At 39.0% G+C, this 25,886-nt stretch overlaps 1 protein-coding gene across 1 annotated transcript in view; it reads right to left on the bottom strand.

The window, feature by feature from the left end:
- DIP2A (disco interacting protein 2 homolog A) overlaps nt 1–25,886 on the bottom strand; it is a 78,320-nt gene that overhangs the window by 51,286 nt on the left and 1,148 nt on the right. Inside the window, exons 2-3 of the mRNA XM_057389797.1 lie at nt 25,862–25,883; nt 4,158–4,229 (exon numbers count right to left, since the gene is read on the bottom strand). Coding sequence (XP_057245780.1) covers nt 4,158–4,229; nt 25,862–25,883 — 94 coding nt within the window. The remainder of the gene's footprint in view (nt 1–4,157; nt 4,230–25,861; nt 25,884–25,886) is intronic.

Raw genomic sequence — 25,886 nt, 5'->3', positions numbered from 1 at the left:
AATAATGATAACAAAAGGCATCACCGACATGTATTGTGTTTGACAATCTTCCATGATTCTATTAACATTTTCCTCTATTCAAGGAAGTGAATTCCAGATCATAAGTTTCCACTTGGAGCCTATGAAGTCATTTTTAGGGCATCATTTTCCAYTCAAGGAAGCATAAATGAGGCAGCAAAGACTACAAACCCATGGAAGACACTTGTTATAAATTCAAWTAAACCAAATACAAGCCAGGATTTGGATCCAATTTAGAGAATCCGAACACTCATTAAATCATCTCAATGAAAATACCCACAAGCGAGACTCACTTTTTTAGACACGACGACAGACTGGTAAACAGAACACCTACATGACATTAGCCAGAAGTTTAATTTCTCAAAATAATAGTCCATTTTAAGCAGYAGTTCAGGAGGTGCTTCACAAGCTGCCCAGCACTCCTAATGTAAAAGGATGTGCACTGAATTGAAAAGGCACAGGAATAGCAATCTCTTAATATTTTGAGAAACTGTGAGCAATGAAGTTATAAACAGCTTTTACAACTAGCCCACATGAACACATTACATTTTCACATACCTCATTTAAACCAATTACACCAAGATCCAACCAAATTAGCCAATTAAAATTTGTACATATTTTGATCACAGCTGTTATACCCATAGCATTAAATAGGAGCTTTAACTCCATTGCATCAAGAAAGGTATTTGCATGTTTTTCCTATAAATTATAAGGACATTATAAAAGCTTTTTTAGACTCCAAGACACCAGAGTAAGTTACRCATTCCTTAAAAAAGGAACTGCAGGTACTAAGTGCTATAGGGTATGTAAAGCTCATCCCATTCTGAATGTGAGGCTGAAGTACCCACAAGGAAATAAGAACAAAAATCACGGTTATACAAAATCGCAGAACCACTCAGGTTGGAGGGACCTTAAAGTTCACCTGGTCCAGCCAGGAATAGAAAGCATATGTATCCCTGGCAGCAGCAGAAACATTTTTCAGAGAAATAAAATTATGAAAATGTAAGAAAAATAGAAGTATGGGACATGCCAGCCTCACCAAAATTAGAGGAGTTTCATCATTATTTTCCCTTAAAATGAAAAGTTGAAAATTTTGTTAGAGGCAGAAGCACTAAGGAAGAAAAGGGAAGAAAATCATTTTAATTAGAGTGGAATCACTCTGACACCAGAGGAGAAATGAAGCCACTCACCAAGGTGTATATGTGGCACTAATTAAATCTAGTGAAATAACTTCCAGGGACTGCCCTGTAAAGCAGCACCAGGACACTAACTCAGTTGCAACCTCATTTACATAGCAGAAGAGGCAACTTGAAAATAACCAGTAACWGTAAAAAGATCAGTAAGAAATCAGGATAATCAAGAAACAACTATCACAAGGCAAGAGTTTTCTTGAGGCATTAGAAGAGAAGGTTAAGACAATCACCTGCCCATCAGGACAGGATACTCACTGTAAATGCTGCTTATTTTATCATGTTATTTCTGAGTGTTTTTACACCCCAGCTCTACCCACATTCAAAATCACCCTCTGCTATATATGTGATGTTATCTATCACTCAGAAGCTTCACCATGTACCATGCCAGGTTGCCTACAGATATAATTAATTATTTCCTCGGTTTTATCTGTAATTGGCATGCAGAGGTTGACTGAGGAAGCCAATTACTGACTGTTAAATTTTACTTCATTAAAATAATTACTGTTTAAAGCWTGCTATTACTCAATACTTGTTTTTGATTTTGCACAGTGCATTTGGTTGGATCAGTGAAAAGTAAGTAATTCTAGTTAGTACTTCAATTTATCTACACAGTTTAATGGTTCCTAAACAAAGCCTGAACATTTCCACTAATTCTTCATCACTGCAGATTTAGAATTTTAGAACACAAAACAATCTACAGGAATGAGACTCTTGAATCACAATGTGTTCTGCCTAATTTTCCTGTTAATTGAAAATGTGCTTTGCAGCCACTTCTGTCCTTTACAGTTCACCAAGCCCTCTGTGGGGTTGTTTAACACTGTCTGGRTAAAGATTTGGCTCCCCATAGATTCAGCTACACAGTGCAGCAGAACACAGCCCAATCCATTTTACATGGCATTGAAAGAGCAGGAGTTTGCACACGATTAGTTTGTAGGTGGCAGTTGAAGAGGTGTAACATGCAAAGCAAAACTTCCAGAACTCAAATCTACAAGCATGCAAGAACCCTTTTAAGACATAAAGCTGTAGAAAGATATGATTTACTGGTCCTGGGGATGGTCAAACCATAGAGTAAGAACTCAACAAATCTAAAATGCTGACAACATTCATCAGTCTGCAAAAGCTTGATGGATAATGAACCTTATGAATCCTATCAGGAATGCTGCAATCAAACTGTTAATGATAAAAAATTTCTGCAGGCTCAAAGCCTTTGGGACTCCCACACRCTATTCTGAGCCATGCGGAAGCTGTGTCAATTAGGCAAATTCTAAGTTAGAAGTGGGTTAATGGAACATATGTCAGGAAACTGMAACAGGCAGTTAAATTCATGTTTTAAGCAAATTTTCTCTTTTTGTCAGAGCATCATTCTTTGTGCTCAGAGGCAGACAGCCCATTCATTTTTTTAGTGTATTAAAGCTAGATTCCTGTCAGCTTAATGCTAAACTAGGCAGAAGTGGTTAAAAAAAAAATCAGGTAATCTGGTATTTCTAAGAAAATGTGGTATCAAGTAAGTAGGACAAACCACAGGATTTGCTGACTCATTAAACCACTGCTTAAGGCGATTAGGGAAAACCTGGCTGAACAAGGAGAAAAACCWTTAAGCAGCTGAAAATCTAAACTTACTTTAACAAGTATGGCAGAGAATGTACAGTAGCTGTCTAAGCTATATTTGAGAGCTCAGTACTTGAACATTTGTGCAAACAGCCTTTTGAGTTGAGAAGGAAAAAATTTAAAGTAAAACCCCCACTGTCAATAGGAACAAGTGAARGCAGAGTAAATCAAAGGTGATGAGAGATTAAACAAGAGACAGAAATCCAGACATGATTTTTTAATAGACAAAGTGTATTGACAGAATATTTCTTATAATTGTAAATACTCAGTCAAAATCCCTACCTCATCTGGTCTTGGAATCTTTAAGATGAGTTAGAGGASAGGGTATTTTGAACAAAAAACTGAGTAAGTTCTTTACAGAAAAAAGGCATAAGGATGAGAAGCTGTGGCAGGTGAGGCTACTGCTTGCTGCTGACGGTCAAAGTCGTTCCAAAAATCCAAACTGCTTCTTTGCAAGGATGAGCCATTTTAAAGAGATGACTTTGCTTCTGCTGGGCCTACAGAGATTATAAATTTGCTAAGGGAAAACCTATACCTGTTCTTAAAAAAAACCCACTAACCCAAATCAAAACCAAAACACCAAAAAATAAACCTTTGCTAAGAACCCCCATGATGAAATACTAGACTACATTCTGACTGTAGAACAGTATCTCAGTTTACAGTGTCTCATTACTGCTTCCACTCACCTCGGTTTTCTTCTCATTTTCCCTTAACCAAAACCTGTCAAGCTATGGAAACTTGGGAAATTACAGAACACCAAAGTCAGTGGCAGTGTAACAGCCCTAAGTGAWTTCAGTGTCCTAGTATAAAAATAAATCTTAAAGAAGCTGGGCAATTAGGTTTTGGCTGTGGAAGATGAAGTGTGATAATAACCAGCTTTAGAAGTAACAGTTTATAATAAAAAAGTCCGTACTTTGAGGAAACAGAGGGGGTGAGGGTGTATGTGGAAATGGGGTGAGGCAGAGAGAATGCAAAAACCAGCAAAAAACCATCATGACAGTGATGACTACTGAGCATTTTTATCTAATGAAAGCAGCCAATTTGCTTTTAGCAACAACTTTACTCATTTCTAAAGTTATCTGAAAGTTTCAGATGTAGTTGTCAAACTGAAGTTTGCTGACAAAAAACGTTACCATTTAACATTTCATACAAAACTACAAAAAAAAAAAATTCAGCCTTTTCCCTTGCTCTGCACTTCTCTGTGATAGCAATTTCCCTCTGCTGGTTAGATGCCATATCAAACACTACTATAATTCATCCAGTCCATTTAGTGAGAACATTTCCATTTTGTATTTTCACAGATTTGGCACAAAGTGTAACTTCCATGAAGTTTCTCACCTTGAATTAGTGGTATGTACCGTGCTAACAGCTTTGCCCTCTTCTTTTCATATCCTTTCTGAGTGATGTCTCCTAAAGAAAAGAAGAAATAAACACATGTTTAGAAATTCTACATTTAGATCTTTGCTTCAAGAACATTTTGCCAGCAACATACTGGTGAAAGACTTGAACAAATCAAACTACGCAGGGAAAAAAAAACCCAACAAAAAAAGGGCATTAATTATATATATATATATATATATATGTATGGACTCAGCTGACCTCTAGCCAGGTAGAACCCCTTTTACTCAGTCAGATTTTACAAAGAAAAATTCTTACTCTGTATTTTAATATCTTTCTCAGGTACTTTCCTTAATCCATAAGAGCTGGATTTAATTTTTTTGCTTAATATTGTCTATTTCCTCAAATATCCACCTCACCCGTATATAATAGAATATAACAGACACAAAGTCCCTTCTTTCTACCATCCCCAACCTCCACCCAAGTGAATATTCATCATTTAAAGTTATTGACACTCTGCCAAAACAAGCAATRGGAGTTCAAAGACATTGTTGAAAACAGGTAAGAAAAACAAATGCACATCCTGGAGTGCTTCAATCATTGCAGGTATTCCAAACTACAATCTGTCATTTTTTCTTCACAAATCCATGTAAATATTACATATAAAATTTGCACACAAGACAGAATWTACCATTTTTCTTGAGTGGAAAAAAATTAACAGACAAAATACACAGAAATATAATTATATATATAAAAATATAAAAATTACYATACCAAAATGAGAATAAGAGCAAACCAAAACAAAGCATCCCAAATGTCCAAGCAGAATTGTCTGCCTGGGAACAGATGGTCAAAATGACAAACTACATTTTTTAAGAAAAAAAGGAAAAGGATATCAGAAGAGATGCATCATTTTCAGTCATGAAGTTTAAAAAAAAAACCCCAATCCAACAGAAAGAACAGTTTTCTTAAACCAGAAATAATTTGGAAGATTAAAGCTTAGCAAATTCTTTAAGGATCACAACTGTACCTTACACAAATGTGCTGCACTATAAGCTCAGTGAAGACATCAATTTTCACAGCTTCATAAATGCTCCACATAATCCTTATCTCAACYCTCTGCACAGCTCAGMTCCTGCCAGGTACCACCCAACTGCACAGGTAAGCCATGGAAGCACTGATCAAAAGGCAGGGTTGAAGAGAGAGWCCCATTTAAACCAGAGTACTTCACACTGGCATCTTGCTGCACTTGGAAATTCTTTGATTTGGCTGGAACGCTGATTTGAAAGACTTCCCTTGAAAGAGGTTAAGCAAAGGACGAAGTCAAAAGCATCTCTGTCACCTTCTGCAGTGCTGTGGCAGGTCMGGCTGTGCTTTGTTCCTTTCTCCAAAGCCTGGGGGTGGGCTCTTCCTGACAACTGTTTTCCCCCTCGCCCCCAGAGTCTCAGGGGGATTAACCCATCATATGGTTTTTTTGTGATCCCTCATTTCTTCCAAAAAGAGTCGCTTTGCCACATCTGGTACACCGGGGCCACAGCTGCTGCCATTTAGCCTCACTTTCTCCTGAGYTGCTGAATTACACAAAAGCAATCTGAGGTTCCTCGGCCTCAGCAAAGCAGCTGGGAAGCCTGCATAAAGACAGACACTGGGCTAAGCTGTTAGAGCTCTACTTGGAAGAGATCTTTACTTGAAATATCTGAAGCATTGTAAAGTATATATTGTAAAATATGTCAGAGGTGCCCAGAAAATTAATCCAGAGAGAGATGAAAGTGTTGGCATTTCTTAAAATGAYCTATAAAAAGTATATTCTTCATTAGTGCACACAAGAACCGGTCATATGTTTACCCTGATTCTGCCCAGGCGTGATTCTATTTCACTGTATTAGCACTAGACCTAACAGAATCTCAATGCCAAATTCACTAAATAGAGCTGAGGGTGGATCTTTGAGAGCCTGGCACTTGCTAAAGACAGGGRAATGGCTCCTGGTCCCCAATTTGCAGAGGTCAAGAGCAGAGATATTTCTAAATGCGCTGACTTTGCACTAAACATGGATGAACCTAATGAGCTGGATCAGGTCTGCAAGAGGAAACCTTTAAGAACWGCACTGTTTGGCCACTGATGAGGACAGTCAATCGCAGGTACATCACCTCGATAAATCACTGCAGAAATCTTTGCCAGYTCCTTCAAGATAAAAGTCAAGGGCATAAACATTGGCTTTTGTCTGCAGTGGTGGCTCCTGGATGGTTTAGAAAGGCAGGCAAGTTGCCAGTCCAAAACATAACTCACATGTCATCTGGAAGTATTTAAAGTATATCCCCCATAATTCTGCGATAGGCTGTCACTATTTTAAAAGTTGGTGGAGGTGAAAGAATCAATGCAGCAGACATTATTGCTAATTCTACATGTTAAACAACCTTGTTTAAAAAGTCCCTGAAGATGGATCAAAGATCAAAATACAAATAATTTAAGARAAACTACAGAAACATTGGAAAAGATGGCAGAAGGTAACAAAAAAATGGCAGATAYTTAACAGCCTAAAGAAAACTGGAAGTGGTTTGGGATGTATTTTCTCCATATGCACACCTGTGACCTTCAAACCAGGACACACAGACGTGTCGCCAAAAGATTCTGCCCGTCACAGTTCACAAWCATTTTTACTTAACCCTCAAGCTTTAATCACCACCTAAATATAGGAACCAGACCAACTCTTCCAAACCTACTACTAGTACCCRTTCCAAGATGTGGTTACTTCTTACATGCTCTCCCAGACACTACACTTRTGTAAATCAGGCAAAAGTCAAACTGATCAACAGGCAATAAAGGAAATAAAAGATGAAAATCATTACTTGCAATCAAAGAAAGTTCTGGATCTCCAAACTCTACAGCAGCCAACACTTGCTGCCAACACTCAGATATGGGCTCTGGTAGGTCTGTGCCTACCACATCTGGTAGGTCGACTGATACCTCAATTTAGTTTGCATATGATGAGCTAAGTGAACTGTGAAAACATCTTGATTGGAATCTTTCATATTCCAGTCATCTCTTTAAAATGGAAATGACATCTGATCATTCCATATGGTGATACATTTGACTAAGCTATTGGAAATTCTATTTCAAAGACCCTATTTGAAACATCCTGAGAGCATCACGATGCCTTTGAAGCTGTATTAGAAGTTCAGCACGACTTCACTGAAAATGTATGTTAGTGGTAATTCTTAATTTGCAGCAGAACTCGCATCCCTTTGAGGGAAATTAAGTTATCAAAGTACAAAACTTGTCTGATGTAAGAGTGGTAGCATGGTGATATACAACTATCTAAATGCAGAATTTCATTAAACCTTTGCACATACAACAGAATCAATGAAACATCAAGTTCTAGACACTTGGCAAATACTGACTAGCTAATTATATGTACTTTAATGATAGAAAGGGAAGGAATTTGACCAATACAACAATAGCTAAAGATTTGGTTTTCCATTTTGTTCACAATTACACAGTGGGACTATTTTACAATACCATTAATTGCCTAATAAATTACCGAAGAAATTATTAAAAAGAATAAATTTAGTTTGATCAAGCCATTAGGAATTTTGCAATTGGCAAAGCAATGCAAAGTAATATTTAGAATTAGAAAATTTGAAAGTAACATTTAGAATTAGAAAATCTTAAATGAGAATTAGAAAATTCTATTCTGAYACATTTACATACCACCTTTTCACCTTCAAGTTTCAAAGCAGTTTCAGGACAATGACAACACTTACATTTTACAGCTTAAAAAAGTCAAGGTGGGTGAATCCTGCCATTCAGAGAGGATGTGCAAAGTCAGTGCATTCCAGGTTATTCTGTTCCATACAACCCACACTTGTGAACTGTGTGTGCAYGTAGGAAGAAGAGAGAGCTTCTCCTTTTTAGCTCTGGAACTGCCTGGCTTAAACACTTACTTGCTTCAACTGCCAGGAGTCAGCATTTGAYAGCACAAAAGAAGGTTAAATAACCAGATGACAAAAGCAGCCTTAGCAGCATTTCCTAGGCTCAGTTAAGCCGAATTAATGAATTGTTCTTCCACTGCTGCAGTAAATCCTTAAGCTCGGTCCACAGGGGAGAGCTTTGAAAAGCTCAAACTCTACGGTTTCCCTTCTATGCTGTTGAGGCTCACTGCAAAACACAGACACAGACTGACAGACGCCAGACATGTGTACACCTGTGGGTGAACATCATCTCTCACACTGGAACAGCTTCCAGTTGTCATAATGATGGTGATCAGTAACATTGCCATCCCCTTAAAAAAGCTGAGGAAAGTTACGTGCACGGGGCAGAAGGAATGGGAATCATCTGGCTCATAGGGAACCTACTGTCTGCTCCCACAAAAGCCAACAAAAGAAGTTGGAAAAAAACAGACTAGGAGTGGTCAGGCAGATCAACGGACRGGATCTTTTAAAATTCAAGCCAAAAATTATTCTCTGACACAGTTATTTTGGTAAGATTCCAAAGTGAAAAGCTTTAGAAAGAATGCTGTRTATATACAATGTGTTCCCTATCACAAAAATGCTATTTCAAAACAACCAAAATCTCAGTGTACTATAGAAATGGAAATACTCAGAGTTTCTTTTTGTCACTTCYTAGATGCATCAAGGATAAAATATCAAAGTAGAATAACTGTCTGACATGTAGCAACCAACCACTATATTGAATGAGGCCAGAAATAATTGCTTGAACCAAGTCACTGATGGTACTCCTCAAAGGATTCCATGAAAACTGCCCCAAAAGATGCAAATCTAGAAACAACTAGATATTTTGGAATCATAAAGGAAAGACTTTTTAAATTACATTTTATTTTCCTTTTATATCCTTCACAGACTCATTATACAAGGCACAGTGATTAATTATCACATTGAAGATACTTCACACTATTAAACTGGTATGAAGCTTTATTTTTATAGTGTGTTTTTGGATATCAGCAACATTGATTTTTTTTCCCTCCCTCCGCTAATATGCAAGAAGTTACCCTGTCAGCCACAGGTATTTTACAGACAATAGAGCATTTAATATTTACTACTKGCAAGAAGGTCATATTCAAACTTGGTAGTAACCACAAAGATCACAGCTGAGATGCCGTTTTAAGCATGACACACCACACTAAAGACTGAAGTAGCCCGATTCAAAAATCCATGACCATGGAAATATCTAACTCATTTATGAGACCATGAAAATAATTTAAAAACCCACCACCAAACCCCAAAACACTCAAACAGCCATACAGCACTTAAAATTCACARAGTATATTAAAAACATACACACAAATTATTTCAATTTGTAAACTATGAAACATTTTTGATAGATTTCTAGGTCTAAGTTTCAGCTTTGATTAGTTTCCCAGCACATCATTACCATGCCCTCACATGCACTGTAAAACCACGCTTTTAAAGAAAAGATTTACAGTTACTCTTGAAATAACTGGGGTGAGTGGAGGCGGCTACTGGGCAAAATTTTGTGGTGAATGCAGACATTGTGATTTCTTAAAATAAAACACTAGCATAATTAAAACCAAAATTCATCAGTATTCATCTTACAGCTACATAAATAACATAATACAATATAATTTTACCTATAAAATCAGACCTCACTAACACATTGGATCATCAGACATGATCACAAAAGAATCAAATGAATGATTCAGAGATCCTGGCTGAACTACAAAATGATAAACTRGGRAAAAAAAAGGAAAACAAAAGAAACCAGCTGAATTATTCACAGAAGGAGGCAGCAAAACAAGCCAGCTGGTGCACACAAACATCCTCTCATGGCAGGAGAAAAAAACCATCAATCCCTATTAGGACCAGAACAGTTCAGTGCTTGCACACTTGGGAAGCCCCAGCATGGGCCCCTGTGGTGGCTAAACTTATTTACAATTTATTTCCAGTTGCAACACTACTTGCTAAGCGTGTTTTCTGATGAACTGGAGCTCTCCCTGAACAGCAAAAACCAAATGTTGGCAACAAAATGCAGAGCAGGGAGRTTGGGCCAGATGACCCACTGYGTTCCCTTCCAACCTGGCCCATTCTGTGATTTCTGCCAACTGCACCTTTTTACTCATTTATCTGGTTAAAAAGAGCCAAAGGAAAGCCAGGTTTGGTGCAGTCTCAGATGCTTAAGCCCTGTGTGAGGCTGGATATAACATGCAGGTGACACGCAGCCCAGGCTGCTACCATGGCAGGGGCTCACCAACAGTATTTTCTATGAAGCAAGGCTTATTAAAACGCTATTGTAAAATGCATCTTTAGCATAATAAAGTACTGAACACAAGAATAATTTTTAAATCAGCTGCTTAAAAAAAAAGCATGTTAGGGAGAAAAAAATGAACCAACTCCAGTACAAATCAAACATGTTTCCAGAATGTCCCATGCAGTGATCATCAAAGTCTTGAAAAATATTCTTTTGCAGTAAAATATCTTTAGTTAGCAACATTAATGATGATCTGGAAGAGACAGGTTGGCAGTACATTCATTCACTWATTCTTCCTTACCACTTCTGCCTAATCTTTGCAATTGCTGTTTCCCAAAATATGCATATGGATATGGATTCTGTCCTGCATCCTTTGATCCTGTACCCATGTATTCGATGGCATTGCCTCTAAAKGTCCTTACCCAGCTACTTGGTTATTTACCTTTACTAATCCTACTGTAAGAAAAAAAGTATTCAATGGTCAATCACATGAGAAATATAAAGTGCCTTTAACTGGACCAAACCTGAGAAACCAACTAAAAATGCTGCTGYTTRGGAGGTGATCATAYGTATAGAATCACAGAATGGTTTGGATAGAAGGGACCTTAAGCTCATCTGGTTTGAACGCCCTTTTATGGTCAGGTGCACCTTCCATTAAACCAGGCAATTAATTAAAATTTATAGTTACTATATAATGAGTGTTATAACATCCATAATATTATTAAAATATTCTAATTTATAATTATGATATAATTAATATAATTTATAATTCTGTTGCTAAGGTCGTATCATTAAATTGCTTTTCATTAGTGATTTCTAATCATTCCAGCTTCTTACTATCACATCACTAACTATGTCCACACCATAGACATTCACAGAGGGCTCACCTCAAATCTTGTGCACAGCTTAGGCGCTGTCATTAATGCCAGAGCTGTTGAAAGGTCACCCAAATGAGCTGCAAACTGTCCATCACGAGGGGGGCTGAGGAGGGGTGCAACAGCAGAACTGTGAGAAACACAGGCAGGGATGCAAAGGGTGCGGATGCATGAGGCAGGATTGCAATGGGAAGAGAGGGACCTGCTCCCTTTTGGATGCCCCCAGAACAACTGCTGAGGATGTATTCTGCACCAGGCCCATCCAAAACCCAGGATGCAAAAAAGGTTCAATTAAAAAAAATGTTTCAACAAAACCTAGTTTCAAGGAAGGTAACAAAACATCAAAGTTCTTTCACCGGACWCCAAACAGTTCTGCTTTCCTCAAGCTCTTCCATTACAAGCAGCTTTTTCCACCACAGCTCCTTAACACTGAGCACTATTAAGTAATTGCTAATCACTTAATCACTTGGAATCTCTTTATTAAAATAAAAAGATTGCAAGCAATTCCCTTAAAACAATATTTATYGATTAAATTTGGAAAGGTCACATATTTGACGCCTTAACAGTGAGACCCAGTATAAAAACACCACCAATGCAATGCTACCCAGTACTAACATACCTCTGAGTGTCCAGAATGTAAGCTTAGACAAACTATTGCACTTACAAATACAGGAGTACAAAAATATTGGATTTAAGCTTATCCATTCAGTCCAACAAAGACCCTTGCGYGCAAGTGCTGGGAAAATTTACATGACTACATTTATTTTTCAACAAGACCCATGACTCATCCAAAGCACTGAAGAGACATTGTTCAATAAACAGAACATTGAATAGGTACCTGKTTTAATTCTTTTGCCAAGAGAGAARAGGCTTCAGAATGCAGGAGCTCATAAACAGGAAGGTCATGGATAAAGGCACAGATTGGCAGTACTTGTGAAGAAGTCACCACCTGTTCCAATTTTTTCATCCTAAACCAGAAAMTCTCTACTTGTTTATATTCAAAACAGTCTTATTCAGACATGTCACAGTATGAAAAGTCAACTAATCCTAAATTCAGAYATAGTCTGAGTGTGGATTTATTTCAAATTACCTCCAAGATCACCAGCAGCAACTCTTGCTGTTATTGAAACCTGATGAAGCAACAACAACCTGTTGGATGCTTGGGACTGGATGTGGGACAGAAAGCAGGACCACCCAAGAACTTCAAAACAAAACAAAMCCAAGAAAATGGCACCAAAAACCCCAAAAAACCCAAACCCAAGAAGAGATGCTACTGTTAGCACAACWGTCAGTATCTTCAAAGATCTGCTTTCACCTTGTATGAACTGCATTAGAATAGATTCGAGACACATGAAGAATCATGCAAGCTACTGATAAGCTGGTTTTTACTCAATCTCTCACATTTRAACTAGGCAATTGGAATACCTCTCCACACAAGAAATTCATCAGCAATGAAGCTGTCCAAGTTCAAAACAATAGGTTTTAACAATTGTCTCCAAAACCCTCAGCACCACAGACATTATCTTTCCAAATGTACTTTCTCAGATAATTGAAAGGTTTTGTTAAATGGCACCACTATACTGAAGTGGTTTATTATTTATTATTAAAAATTCATTAACCATTAAAATGGCCAGAACCACTTCAGCAAACCCGTGAGTTTCAAAGGATTATGCTAAAGGGCTGCTTGCTTTTTCCATCTCTTATGGCAGTGACTGTTTCAATTACCAAGACTCAGACAATTTCTGTGATAAATGGAAAACACCAGCATTTTTTAAATTGACACCCCAAATCATGTTTAAATTGTTTGATAAATGGTTTAAGCATTCATGAGACAAAGCTGTTCCTGTTCAGGCATCTACATTACTTTAGATTGGCATAAAGAACTCCCTACATTGCTAATACAGAAAACGCAGATACTCTCAGAGTTAAGGATTTCAAATAGCTGTAATCAGTCCCTTCATTTTAACTGATGATCAGAAGACACTCTAATGGCCTTGATGTGTTCCATAAACAGCTGTGGAATTTTAAATCAATTAAATTCCTGCTAATCTAATATGTAGAAGCTGCTGATGTAACCTGAACAAATGCTGCTTCACTTCGTCTGCCCATTCATCTGGACTAGGTTTCTGAAGTTCTCCAGTCTTCTCTCTCTCCAGACTTGATGACGACCAGGAAAAAAAATTTCACTTCTCTCATGACTTTTTAAATTCATGAGCATTTTGATTTTCATTCCTGGAAAAATAAAGACTCACCAGATGTCTGGTAAGAGAGTTCTAAAACCATCAATTTATATATATATATATGTATATATATATACACACACACACATCTGCATGTATTTGAACAAGATTTTGCTTTTGGAAATGCAGCTCCTTTCCCAAGAAAACTCTCTTGGCATACCATTGTTAACAGCTCTATTTTTCAGCCAAAATTCTGCAATTTAAACTTTCCAATACCTCCGAACTGCAGAGCTTTTCAGATTTTTATGTGTTTTCTTAGGATGTGCCTTGGTCTTATGAAAACCACTGAATCCCAGTAATCCTATATTCTCTACAGCTGCCTGGCTAAATCCTCCAGTTTCAGAAACTAGACATTCCCCCAGAAGTTTAACTTCTCTCAGGAACAAAGGTATTCTAGTTTTCTTTAACTGTCTAGACAATTTTTCCAATGTACATGATTTAACCCATAAACCATGAGTTTAAAACACTCCAAACCTGACATAGGTGGATAATAATTTCAAATCCTTATATATTTCTATTAGATGCTCAAGTGCTCTTTCAACAGCTCAACTGATTTATTCATACATTTAGAAAGTAATATTAGTTCCCAAATTCTGAAAGATCTTTAAAGAATTGAAAATTTGAAAGCTTTTACAGTTGCTACAGTTGCCTCTTCCAAAGATTCTAGAAAGCCTCCAGAAGAACAAAGACTGAAAACAAGAACTTCTCAAGGAATCTCAAGAAATTCTACTCATGTCAGCCTAATCCAACATCCCTAAAAAACTCTACAAGTCACTGCAGTTGGGAAAGAAGGAAAAGTAATTTCAAAGTCAATAGTCTGCAYGCAGATTTTCCTTAAGATCCTGTTACTTTTTCTGTTGTGAGCACAAAAGACAGAAATTCTACTAAAAAAGCCAGAAATCTGGCTGAAGCTGGAAATCARCAATTAAACAAGGTTATTAACAAGGTGTCAAGATCCAGTAAGATCTACTGAAAAATCAAAAGAAGGTTAAAGGCATCAATGCAACATTCTTCTGTCAAATGACAGATKCTGTGTTTATGCTTATGCCTCACTTTAAATAGCCCTCAGTCAAGGACCTACTGCTCAGAATCTTCGCTAATAAACTCATGTAATCAAGAAGTGTCATAAACTCATGTAATCAGAAGTGTCATGTGAAAACCCAGACATTAGAAACTTTCTTGAAACATATAAAAAAACCCTGAAGATGAGTCTCAAAGGTGTAACACCAATTCCTATAAAGTTGGCAACCGCACTTCCTTCAAACCTAAATTTTTCCTCATCTCAAAATATAACCCATTGCCATTTACCATGCAGCACCAATGGTTTAATTCCACTGAATACATAACAGCTCACTGTTATTAAAAATGTCTACAAACAGAAAAACCTGCAAAGGTTACGATACTATCACCAGGGTAATCATCTGAAGGTAGTATGTCAACTTTTTTTGRGGTTTCGATGGGGGGGATGGGGTGGGGCAGCTTACAGAAATACAGTACAGTGCTTATAGAAATATCTCTATTTAAATTAATCTGAACCACATTTTGTGGAAGATACTTTTAGTAATTACAAAACAACAACATTATCTTCTAGTGAACGGTCATACTGTCCTTCTAGCACAAGATTAGGCAGTGTTCTTTACACAGCATCAGGTAACAATTTTACTGSAGTCATTCTCCCCAGTACGACATCCAGTGACAAGAGCCACAAAATAAGGTCTCAAGTTTTGCAGCTCATAGTTTCCCTTATAAAAGGGCATTGAGAACCTATTTCATGTGACGAACACAATTTTGATAACATCACTACTGCATGAGTCATCAATCTATCCCACAGTTCCCTTCAATCATCCCAGGGAATTATCTCATACCGATTCAGAATCTCTCTTTATTTTGCAGTGTCAAAACATTGCTTGTTTGAACACAGCAAGGCTACCTCTTGTCATGAGTCAGTTTACTGGGCTTCCCAAACTGCACCAGCTGCACCAACACGTGACTGAAGCCCTGCAGAGCACAGCTCCAAGTTAAGCATAAAGTGTCTATCAGTTCACTATTGACAAATATTCACTAAAGCCTCCAAAAAACCTCATAGGTTATCACTAGCGCCAAATACTTTGGACAGAAATGCATAAAACCAAGAAAAAGCTCTTTCCACAGTGAGAAAAAAATCTACCTGTTTGTAGCACAATAGTGGCCAAAAGTGCCTAACCCAAAAAGGGAACAAACCAAATAAACGGTAAAAACAGCCCTGATGCAAGAGCTTGCCCATGGAAGATGCAGCAAGGTGCTGCAGGGCACAGAAGACATGYAATGATCACAAGAACAAGTTGTCAGTTACTAGCTATTCATAAGTTWTGTGCATTTAAAATGATTTTTAGCTTTTTTCCCTCTGGATGCAGGCCAGGGAACACTGGTCCTGCCAGGAAGAAGGATCAGCAATATAGCAGTTGTGTAAGTACATACTCAGCCACTGAATTTGTCAAATCTAATTTATATGGCTTCCATTTTAAACAGAAATACAAAACTCTATTCATTTCTTATKACTATCTGCCATTTTCTRGTTTCACTAAGCATTCTGCTACTCYTCCTCTGTCTCAAACCAGCCTGTAATCATCTTCATGAACCCAAATACCCTGCTACAATTCTGCAACACATGCTTATCTCAGAATTTAAGACCCACACAGCTTGCTAGGACAAAAGTAACACATACAAGGATTTATAACAGCCATTTTATAATTTAAAMTATTATTTATAATCTTAGCAGTAGTTTAAGATTAGCATATCAAGCCACACAGAATATGTGTGTCAAGGAAGGTTTTCGTAGTTTTGTGGGGGTTGTGCCACAAGTTACTTGAGGTAACTTGTAACAATGAAGTAAAGATCAAAGGAAAAGCAGTTTCACTGGAAAAGGAAAGGACAATAACCATAGTGACACCTTTTGCAGATCTTCATCCCATGGTCTCTGGAGCAGCCCCTGCCTTCTGTAAACACCTCTGCTACAGGTATTCCCAGCACCTGAAGTTCTTTCAATTAGCAGAATCTAAACATTATGAAGGACACCTGAAAACACCTTTTGCTAGGAAGGGAAGAGTCTCATTTCCTAATTGTCAGTCTCAGGCACCGATAAACTGATATCCTATGGAAACCAAATCAAACCAAATCAGAGCACTTCAATATCTGCTAAAGCCCAAACCAGAAGAAAAATACCGACTGCATTTATTTAGGCAATAGTTGCTGATATATCTAATACTGGCTTTACAACCGTGAAAAGTCTAGAATCACAGACATAATTTGTTCCACTAAGTTCATCAGAACAAAGTTTCCTGTTTAAAAATACCCATTTCCTTAACACATTCCTTCATCTGTAGCATGATCACACTGCTTGATTACTATAAGTAATGCTTTTAAACAGCCTGGTTGATTGAATTATTCATGAAAGTAACCCAAACCSTCTCTAACAAGAAGGCTGTAGATGGAAAGTGAGTACAGGGACAACAACGTCCATCGCCCTGACTCCTGCACTGTTGCTCAAACTGACACATCCAGCCACGGTTCTGGATCTGACCACCACAGAATAGATTATTTCTCAGTTTCCCAAACTGCTAAAGGCAGACAAACACATGGCGAAAATACAATACACAAACCCACAGAAGACAAACTAATCCTGACTTCACTGGTGTTCATGTGTACAGTTATGCGTAGCCCAGAAGTCAACTGACACTATGCAGARTCCAACTGGGAGAACCTCCAGAGTGAAGCTTTTAACGTTTTCACTTGACCAAGGTGGTTGGGGGAAGGGGGAAAGARCTCTAGCTCCTGCCAGGAGTTACTCTGGGATCATCTGCTTGATTGTTAAGCAGTTTCAAGGTTATACATTTTACTACACGTACATCTAACCCAAGGGTAGTAGAAAAAAGGCAAAGAGCAAGAATGAGCATCCCAGTACAACCATTTTGATTCCCACAACATGTACTACACAACCTCAGCTAGCTGGTTTATGAATATTTAAGCTTCTTAGTGATTGTTCCTTAGCAAATGAAAGCTGAAGCAAAAAATTTAGACAAGATGCTCAAACCTAAATTTGCTTTCGTCAAATACTGTTTCTGTAAGAAAATGAAGGGAAAAATCTTCACTGAGGTGCCATCTCTGAAAACAGTGAATATTCTTTGCAAGCTGAAGTTTGAAATGAGTTCTCATTGGAAATGAGAAATTTCAGTGATTTTTTTAGACAACACACAATTGCCAGCAAACGTTTTGTCCCAATGGTCACAGTGCCTTTTCCTAACTGTGCCAACCCGTGTGCTTCCACAGCATGGCCTGTCTGACATGCTTTCTTTGCAACCACACATTCTGGCACTTTCTTAACATTTCCTACCCCTTAAAACGTAAGGCAGAAATCTCATAATGTGGGACTTTGACAGAATTCTGCCTTGATAAACAGGCAGCTGGTACAGATAGAGCTGAAGGCCCTCCAGTTATATCCRAACCACCTCCAAATACAGGTTTTCATTTCTCCATAAGCAAATAACTTTTCAAACACTGTTTGATAAAATGCTGACTTGGCTGGTATTTTCCTTGCGTCTGATGAATCCCAGATCTGTGGGACACAAACATATTGACTATGATTTATAGGAACTTTCATATTTCAAGTTCTAGGACAAAATGCTGCTACAATCAGCAAGTCCAATGTTTCATTGAGGCTGGATCCATGACAGATTGAAGGAACAGCCGTACGGATACAGACAGACACTGGAAAAATTTATTTTGGGTATGGATTCATGCTGCAGCTAAGCTGAAGTATTGGCACCCTCTTTCATCTTTCTGCCCTCAACCCAATCCATYTCTGAGGCCATCTGGCTATAAGCAGCAAAAGGAAAAATTCAAAAAACTTGAAAAAAAGAAAATTGAGCCACAGTGAATTATAACAAAAACCCAGAAAAAAAGATGATTTGCATCTATCTTCATCATATCACATCAGCTATTAGTGTACTTTCAGTGTTCATAAATAGAAAATCCTACAAGAGGCATATTTTTGTCAGACATCACTGGCATTCAGAAGAACACTGAACAAAAACTCCATGCTAGTTGAGGGATGAGGCCCAACTGGATCTACCAATTCTCTTYAAGTTCTTAAAGGCATGTACACAGAGATAATCAAATAGAAATGTCTTGACCTTTAAAAGGCAACAATAGAAAYAAAAGATTAAGAGCTGCTTCTTTCTTCACTGAATTTTAAATTGCAGACATCCTCCACAAGGCACAAGCTTCCACAGAGGAAAACAACAACAAAAACCCAAGTTTAACATCTTTGTGTCCTGTTGAGCACTGCTGGGGAAACAACAGCCTGAGAAAGAAGAAAGGCTGTAAAAAAACAGTGAGAAAGTGAGAAAAGGATATGAAGATGATTTGGAGGCTCTAATGATTCAGTCACACATTTCAATTTGATCCCCTGAATTCTGCATTGAAGAACTACTTTATTTGACCTCTGCACAGGAAAACCATACACTCAATTTTACTGCACATCATGGTGGGGTAACAGATTCCATGAACTCAGAGGTCTTYTCCAGYCTAAATGATTCTATAATCTTTGAATCTGCAATCATCACTTCAAGAAAACCCAGCCGAATGCACCGAGCTAATGTTTCCTCGAGAGCTACAAAYCTTGTGCCAAGAAACTGTCAAATACCTTGATACTTATTCCAAGGTAAATACAAGGATTCTTAATAACCAAATGACTGTCTTGTAATCAGAGAGACTGACATGTTTTGCCTCTCTATTTGCATACAGGTATATTAAAGCCTGTTTTTCAGAACTGGGTAAGTAACAGAACTGGGTGATACATCTGTAACTCAGCTGTACGAAAAGTCATCAAGCAGGCACCTTCTTTAGTCCAAGAGATGCCAYAGCCCTTCCTCAATGAAATCACATTTCAGAAGAATATTTATCCCTTTCAAAAAAACCTAACTAACCCAAAGAAAAAAACCTCAACAGCATTTTAACAAGCAAATGGAAAAGAAAGTCACTTCATTATTTCAAGATTGGCAGACCTTAATTTAGGTTTAGGGGAAGGATAGGGAGGTAGAACACAGGAGAGCATTCAATTTTATTAAATTAATTTAAAAATAAATTAAAATTAATTTATTTTTTTAGATATTAAAATTTTATAAAAGTCTATTTACTTCAAAAAWGTGAATTTATAATTTTAAGGGAAGCTTATTTTTGCACAAGAAGACCTGGAAGAAAATGTATTTCCTTTAATTTTCTTAACATAAAGGTTGCCATCAACTTCTTCCTTACCAGGTTTTAACCTCCCTTGTCAAAGAAACATATAAAAGAATAACAAGATTTCTATTCACACTSGTTAACTATAGCAGAAAGCCAGAACACAACCAAAAAAAGCCCCAACCACCTAACTGGTTGAGTGTGAAATTCTGCTTTGATTGGAAAGGAAGTTGATGACCTAGCACTCCCAGTTTTCCTGGTTCAGAATCTTCTGTTTCCTCACAGAGACAAAGGTAACAGGATAGTACATTTAGTGCTTTTTTCTGTAAGCCTCTAAATGCATCGGGGACCACTATTAAGCTGGAAGCCAGAGCCAACAAAATAGACTGGATGTCCTTCTGCAGGTCCCCACGGCTCACAAAATTGTTTCATTAGAAACAGCTAAAGGTGAAAAGTGTCAGGGTACTCTCAGCTACGAAGAGATACCTTTCTAATACTCCTATGTTCCAGAAGGCAGGAAAGAAAAAAAAGGGGAGGGAGGGGTAGCAGAATTACAATGATGGAAAATGACTATGATGGGGGAACGGGAACAAGTGCAGAAAAGAAGGTGTGTTGCAGATGAAAACCACTGCCAATCATACTGTTCTACTGCTACAACAATCCTTTCTAACATGGTTGCTAATATTTCAGATCAACTCAACAAGAGCCCCTTAACCAGCCTCTTGTTACCTTCCAAAATAGAGTGGAGAATAAAAAACATCTCCTCTGATCATTCAGCACATGAGATATGGCAAGAAAAAGAAAACGGGTTCATTTATTTTATTCTCCCAACATAGAAAGATTCAGAGGACTTTGAACTCTTAACACCTGCCAGCACCTGTCAACTGCCATCTCTCTTAAATCTCTCATTTATGAATTAATACTACTGAGGACATAGCAAGGTTTTGATAAAACCTCTGCTGTAGCACTTTCGCACAGGCAAATAAGCAGTGACAATCTGCTCCTTTTGTGAGGAACAGGGTTTTCACCTGGAAAAATGGATCCCTTGTATACAGTAACCGTGAACTGTGCAATGGTAACTACTCCAAGCCACAGACTGTTTTATAACAAATAAACCAATCAACACATCAAACCCCTGCTTCCCTTCGAACACAGCAYGACTATTTCAGTCACAAACTGGACMGAAGGACATGAGACAGCCTGAAGGRTGTCAGCCAGGTGCTGAGACCTGTGCTGGGTGTTAACATGTGAGAACAAGCACTGGRGACTTACTCAGTCCCCTTGGGCATTTGGCAAGTCCCAGGTACTATCACACAATTAACAGTTTCTGTTGGAGRGCCCAGAAATTAAGCAAGAAAGATGCTGTAGGTCAAGTTTCACAGAGTGCCATCTGTCTCCCCAGTCACAACAGTTCTTCCCACTGACAGCCTCAGATTGTATTTCTTTCCAAGTATTTCCAAGACTTCCATAATATAAAATGACCATTTTAAGACCAGAAAAAACTCAACTCTCAAATACCACACTTTATCACAAAAAAATGGATGCAGGTCTGTGTGGGTGTCTCTTCCCCATCTGATTTCACATACAGAAATTTAATACCACATCAATACTGTTGGTATTGTAACAAAAGCACCTAAAACTTTTCAGCTCTGACCACTACCTCTAGGTAGACAGGCATTCTGACCAAAAAAAAGTATCCTTTTATCAATTTATTTTTTAAAAAGCCCAACAAAAGGTATTTGCTGAAGTATTGCAGTGGCCAAGGAGGACAGAAGTAGTCAGACATTAAATACCTTTACTTTTTTCAGGAAATACTTCATAGCTGGTATCTTCTTCCACTCAGGAGTTATCTGCAGTACCCCAAAACATGCCCAAAACTTGCAAAAAAACTCCCTAAAACAATAAAACCCTAGAGAAAGCTTCCTTGTCRCACACACAACTTCTTCCTTTCTTAAACAGCATATAAAAATAGGGATAAAAATCACACGAGAGTCAGCTTTCAGTCCAGGCAGATGTAAACATCTGAAGGGGAAGCAGAGCAACCAGCACACYGACCACTCCATGTAAACTGCATCCTTTGCCACTAAAGTTCAGCYAGGCTCAGAAGAAACCCATGAGCAATGTGGCAGGAACTGGAAAATACTCCCCCTCAAATCAGAGTTACAAAGAACTGAAGTTACAATTAAGATGGTATGCTACATGAAATAYTTTTTTATTTCATAACTAATCCTGCAGACTATTTAATAGAAGCCATTGAGAACAGTGTTCCCCATCTGGTGGAGTAATTACTCCCCAATTGGTGGAATAAAGGAATAGATTTAAACTAGCAAAAAAAAAAATCTCTTCAGCCTCTTTACTCTAGGTAATCTCTGTTTAGAACTTCAGCTTATTTCAYAGAATCATTAAGATTAGAAAAGACCTCCAAGATCGCCAAGTCCAAAGTAAGACCAACCTACAAATCCCTGGCAAATAGAAGAAAACCCAAATCCATTTACAAAACATTCCAAGTTGCAGAAATTCAGACAAAAACAAGTGTTGTACCATTGACACGCCAGTCAGACACCACCTCAACCATAATTTTCTTCCCACAGCTTTTATCCAATTTTCCCTGAACACAAATCCTGTGGTGTGCATCCAAATGACCCAGACTCACTGAATCCAGACAGCAACAAGCAACAAAAATTTCCAAGAAAAGAAACAAACATAGTCATATGTTTTTGAGTCCATGAACTGTTGGCTGAGGGCACTGCCACCACCACCAGTCCTAGAAGACAAAGCAAACACAAGCTGATACCAGGTTCTTGTTGCTACATGAACACACTACATTGTTTTATCTTTGACTACTTCTACTCCTACATATCCTGTCCATAGATGAGCAAGGAAGAAATGAGCATCTTCCTGCACAGATGACCTGGAAGAAGCAAAAAATGACCCCATTCCAAAGTGGTGTACAAGTACATTTAGGTACATAAAAATATACACAAATATACACCATTGAAAGGTACAGTGCTTTAAAATGCACATTGATGCTTTTCCTACACAATCTCCACCATAGATTAGAATTTTTTTTTTTTTCAGAACTGTTTATAACCTTGGTTCTCTTCCAAAGCACAGAAGAAAAAAAGAAAAAAAAAACCGTGAACCCCCCAAAACAAATAAACAAAAAACCAACCAAAACCCAAACCACCAGTGTTTAATAGTTACTTATAAACAACCTGAAGTACTGGAGCTTCAGAGCATCCTCATCATACTTTGACACAGATCCTGAGAGGCTGATTAGGGAACTCTGCATCTTTCCATTACATCAGAAAGCGGCAGCATCTTAGAGTCTTAAGGTAAGCAAGCTTAGTCCACAGATCCATCAGACGAAACTCAGCTTAGGTGCCCAGCATGGTCTCAAAATTGTCCCTATCTCCCCCAAAAGTTGTGGCAGATCTCTTAGTTTTCTTTACAAGTTTCACTGATTTTTTTTTCAACAAGAAAGAAATCAGTGTTGCTATAAGAAAGCAACACAGCAGTATCATACTAGGGTCACTTTTTATCCCCAACTATTATTTTTCTAGTACATGAAGAATACAAACAATGTCAAGTAAGAGATTAAGATCTTGTAAAGCTGAAGGATTCATAACAGTGAACATGACTGGAATTGTGGCATGAACTGGCATTCCATCCCCATCCGAAATGCTTCTAAGCTTAATGCTCTACTTAGGATTTTGAGTTGCCTTTAGAAAGTACCAGTGTAGTCATGTCTCCATTCTCCTCTACATTTAAACACAAATATTTTACCCAAATTTTGCTACGATTATCTGAAGCAAAACTCAAGGAGGCAATTAATCATCTTCCTGACTTATTTTTTACAGGTGAAAATAATGTAATGAAAAGGAACAGACATTATTCCTGCCTCATCACAACACACACAATATTTAAATTAACAGAGTACACAGACAAAGTAGAAAGGAACTTGCTCTCACGTTTCTCCTTTTCTCCTTCTCCCTTCACACTTCCTCTCAGATGAYGGGAACATCCGCCCAAGTACTGACCTTCTCTAACTTGAGGCATATTCAACATAAGAAATCTTAGATTGCTATTCCTTCCTCTCCAAGTAAGCAAGTTCTGGGCATTAATGATGGAGGGGTCCATTAAAAGCTGCCCACACAAACATCAAGCAGTGGCAGGATACTGAGCATGTAATAGATTACAAGATGTTACTACTTCCAAAGTTTTCAAGTTAAGGAAAGACAGAAAAGGAGTCACATCTAAGCTYGTAAACAAAGTCTTCAGAGTGGTCAAGAAATTCAAACTCACCACTTCATCCAATCACTTCATTAATCCAGCAGCTACACAGCCATACACATACCACATAAGACTCACAGCACTAGGACTGTGTGCAATYACTTAAGGTGTCTCAAAGGTTTAACATACTGCAGACCCATCTATAAAAAGTATTTCACCAGTTAAACAAACAAACAATCAGGAGCTACACAGCRGAGGAGCCAGACCCAGGATATCCCTGCATGTGTCAGCAGRCACACAGGAARAGCCACTGTACCCAGCATAGCCACSGWCTCAGCTCACGCGCAGGAACTCGTCTCGAACAAGCAACAGTGCATGCCAGGTACTGCTTCTGACTGTGCCAGCAGGACATGCAGTGACACGTTACACTTGGACAACTGTCACCCATCCTACACTTCTCCCCTGCCTCTGCACCAAAGCTTCCACACCTGAGGTGAAGACAGCAGACCCGTGAATAACTTCAGAAACCATGACCTGAATCAGGCARCACATTGAGGCAAAATAGCCCCAGTTTTGCCCATCTGAACCTGCTGATCTGAAAACTGCAACATCTGAGGAGCACACTGAATGTTCCTAATCCCAAAACCACAGATGGTATTAACAGGTTTCTAGCTCTTCTGTTCCAGGGTGCAGCTTGAGAATGTAACTAGGGAAAATGCAATGAGCAACTGCTCCCAAAAAATGCTGTCTCGGTCACCTCCACCCCGGCATGCTCTCCTACACCAAGTGCCTACACCTGCCTGTCTGCACAACAGGCCACGCCAGAGAATCACTATGCAAAAAATCCTTCCCCGGCTTTCCAACAAAGATACCACGACTAACACCCACAGGGATCACACAAGGGCTGTTATCACCAAACACTCACCTGGAGGTGAAAGGGATRTCTCCTTTTGGWGGCAGAAAATCATCAAATGGTCACASTGACCATTTGCYTGGCAYTGCATATTGCCACYTCTGGGCTCATTAATGCACAGGGCYRGAGCCCCTCTGCTCTGGAGCCAGGCAAGGAGAGCTGGGAGKGTTCAGACAGGAGAAGAGAMRSYYCCMARRRRMCYTWRRRMCCCYTYCAATGCCTGAAGGAGSTCCAAGAGAGCTGGAGAGGGAATTTGGCAARGGCCTGGAGTGACAGGACAAGAGATAATGGCTTCCCACTGACARAGCACAAGGTTACATGGGCTATWGGGAAGAAATTCTTGGCTCTGAGGGTGSAGAGGCCCTGGCACATGTYAACCAAAGAAGCYGTGGCTGCCCYATCCCTGGAAGCRTTCAAGGCCAGGTWGGAYGGGGCTTGGAATAATCTGGTCTAATTGAAGGTGTCCCTGTCTATGGCAGGGAGTGGAAATGGATGAGCTTTACGATTKCAAACCAAATCATTCTGKGATTCTAYAAAAATGGAGAAAACATCACCATATTCCTRCCTGTATATACAGYGARGCATTAAAAAAGTTGGAAATGAACGAGAGATACAGAGGGAGAGGCTTAAGGTTTTAGCTAGAGTTAGGAACAGCTATTAAAACTAAAATAAAATTGTCTTTTCAGAGTATCCAGCTGCACACTAACTGGCCATTTGGAAGCGCTCCTGAGGGGCCCCCACCGCGGCAGGGGCCGCGGGCGGTSGGTGCAGCCGCGGGGATAGCGGGGGACGAGGCAGGCCCGGCCGAGCCCTGAGCCGCCGCCCGCTCCCGGCTCCCGGCCGAGGGCTCGGGAGCGGAGTCCGGACCCGCCGAGGGACGAAGCCGCCGCCCTCAGCCCCCTCGGCGGCACCGCGCCCCGGCCGCCTGCAGCAGCCACCCGCGGCCTTCCCGCCGGCCGTGCCCGGCCCCACAGCCCGCCCGGCCCCGCGCCCGGCCCCGCTCACCCTCCGACAGCTCCAGCTCCAGCTC

This window comes from Malurus melanocephalus, unplaced genomic scaffold (genome assembly GCF_030028575.1).
Source record: "Malurus melanocephalus ecotype Western Australia unplaced genomic scaffold, MMel_1.1 scaffold_20, whole genome shotgun sequence".
Taxonomy (NCBI): Eukaryota; Metazoa; Chordata; class Aves; order Passeriformes; family Maluridae; genus Malurus; species Malurus melanocephalus.
The sequence above is the reverse complement of the archived record's forward strand: the minus strand, read 5'-3'. Positions and strand labels throughout refer to the sequence as shown.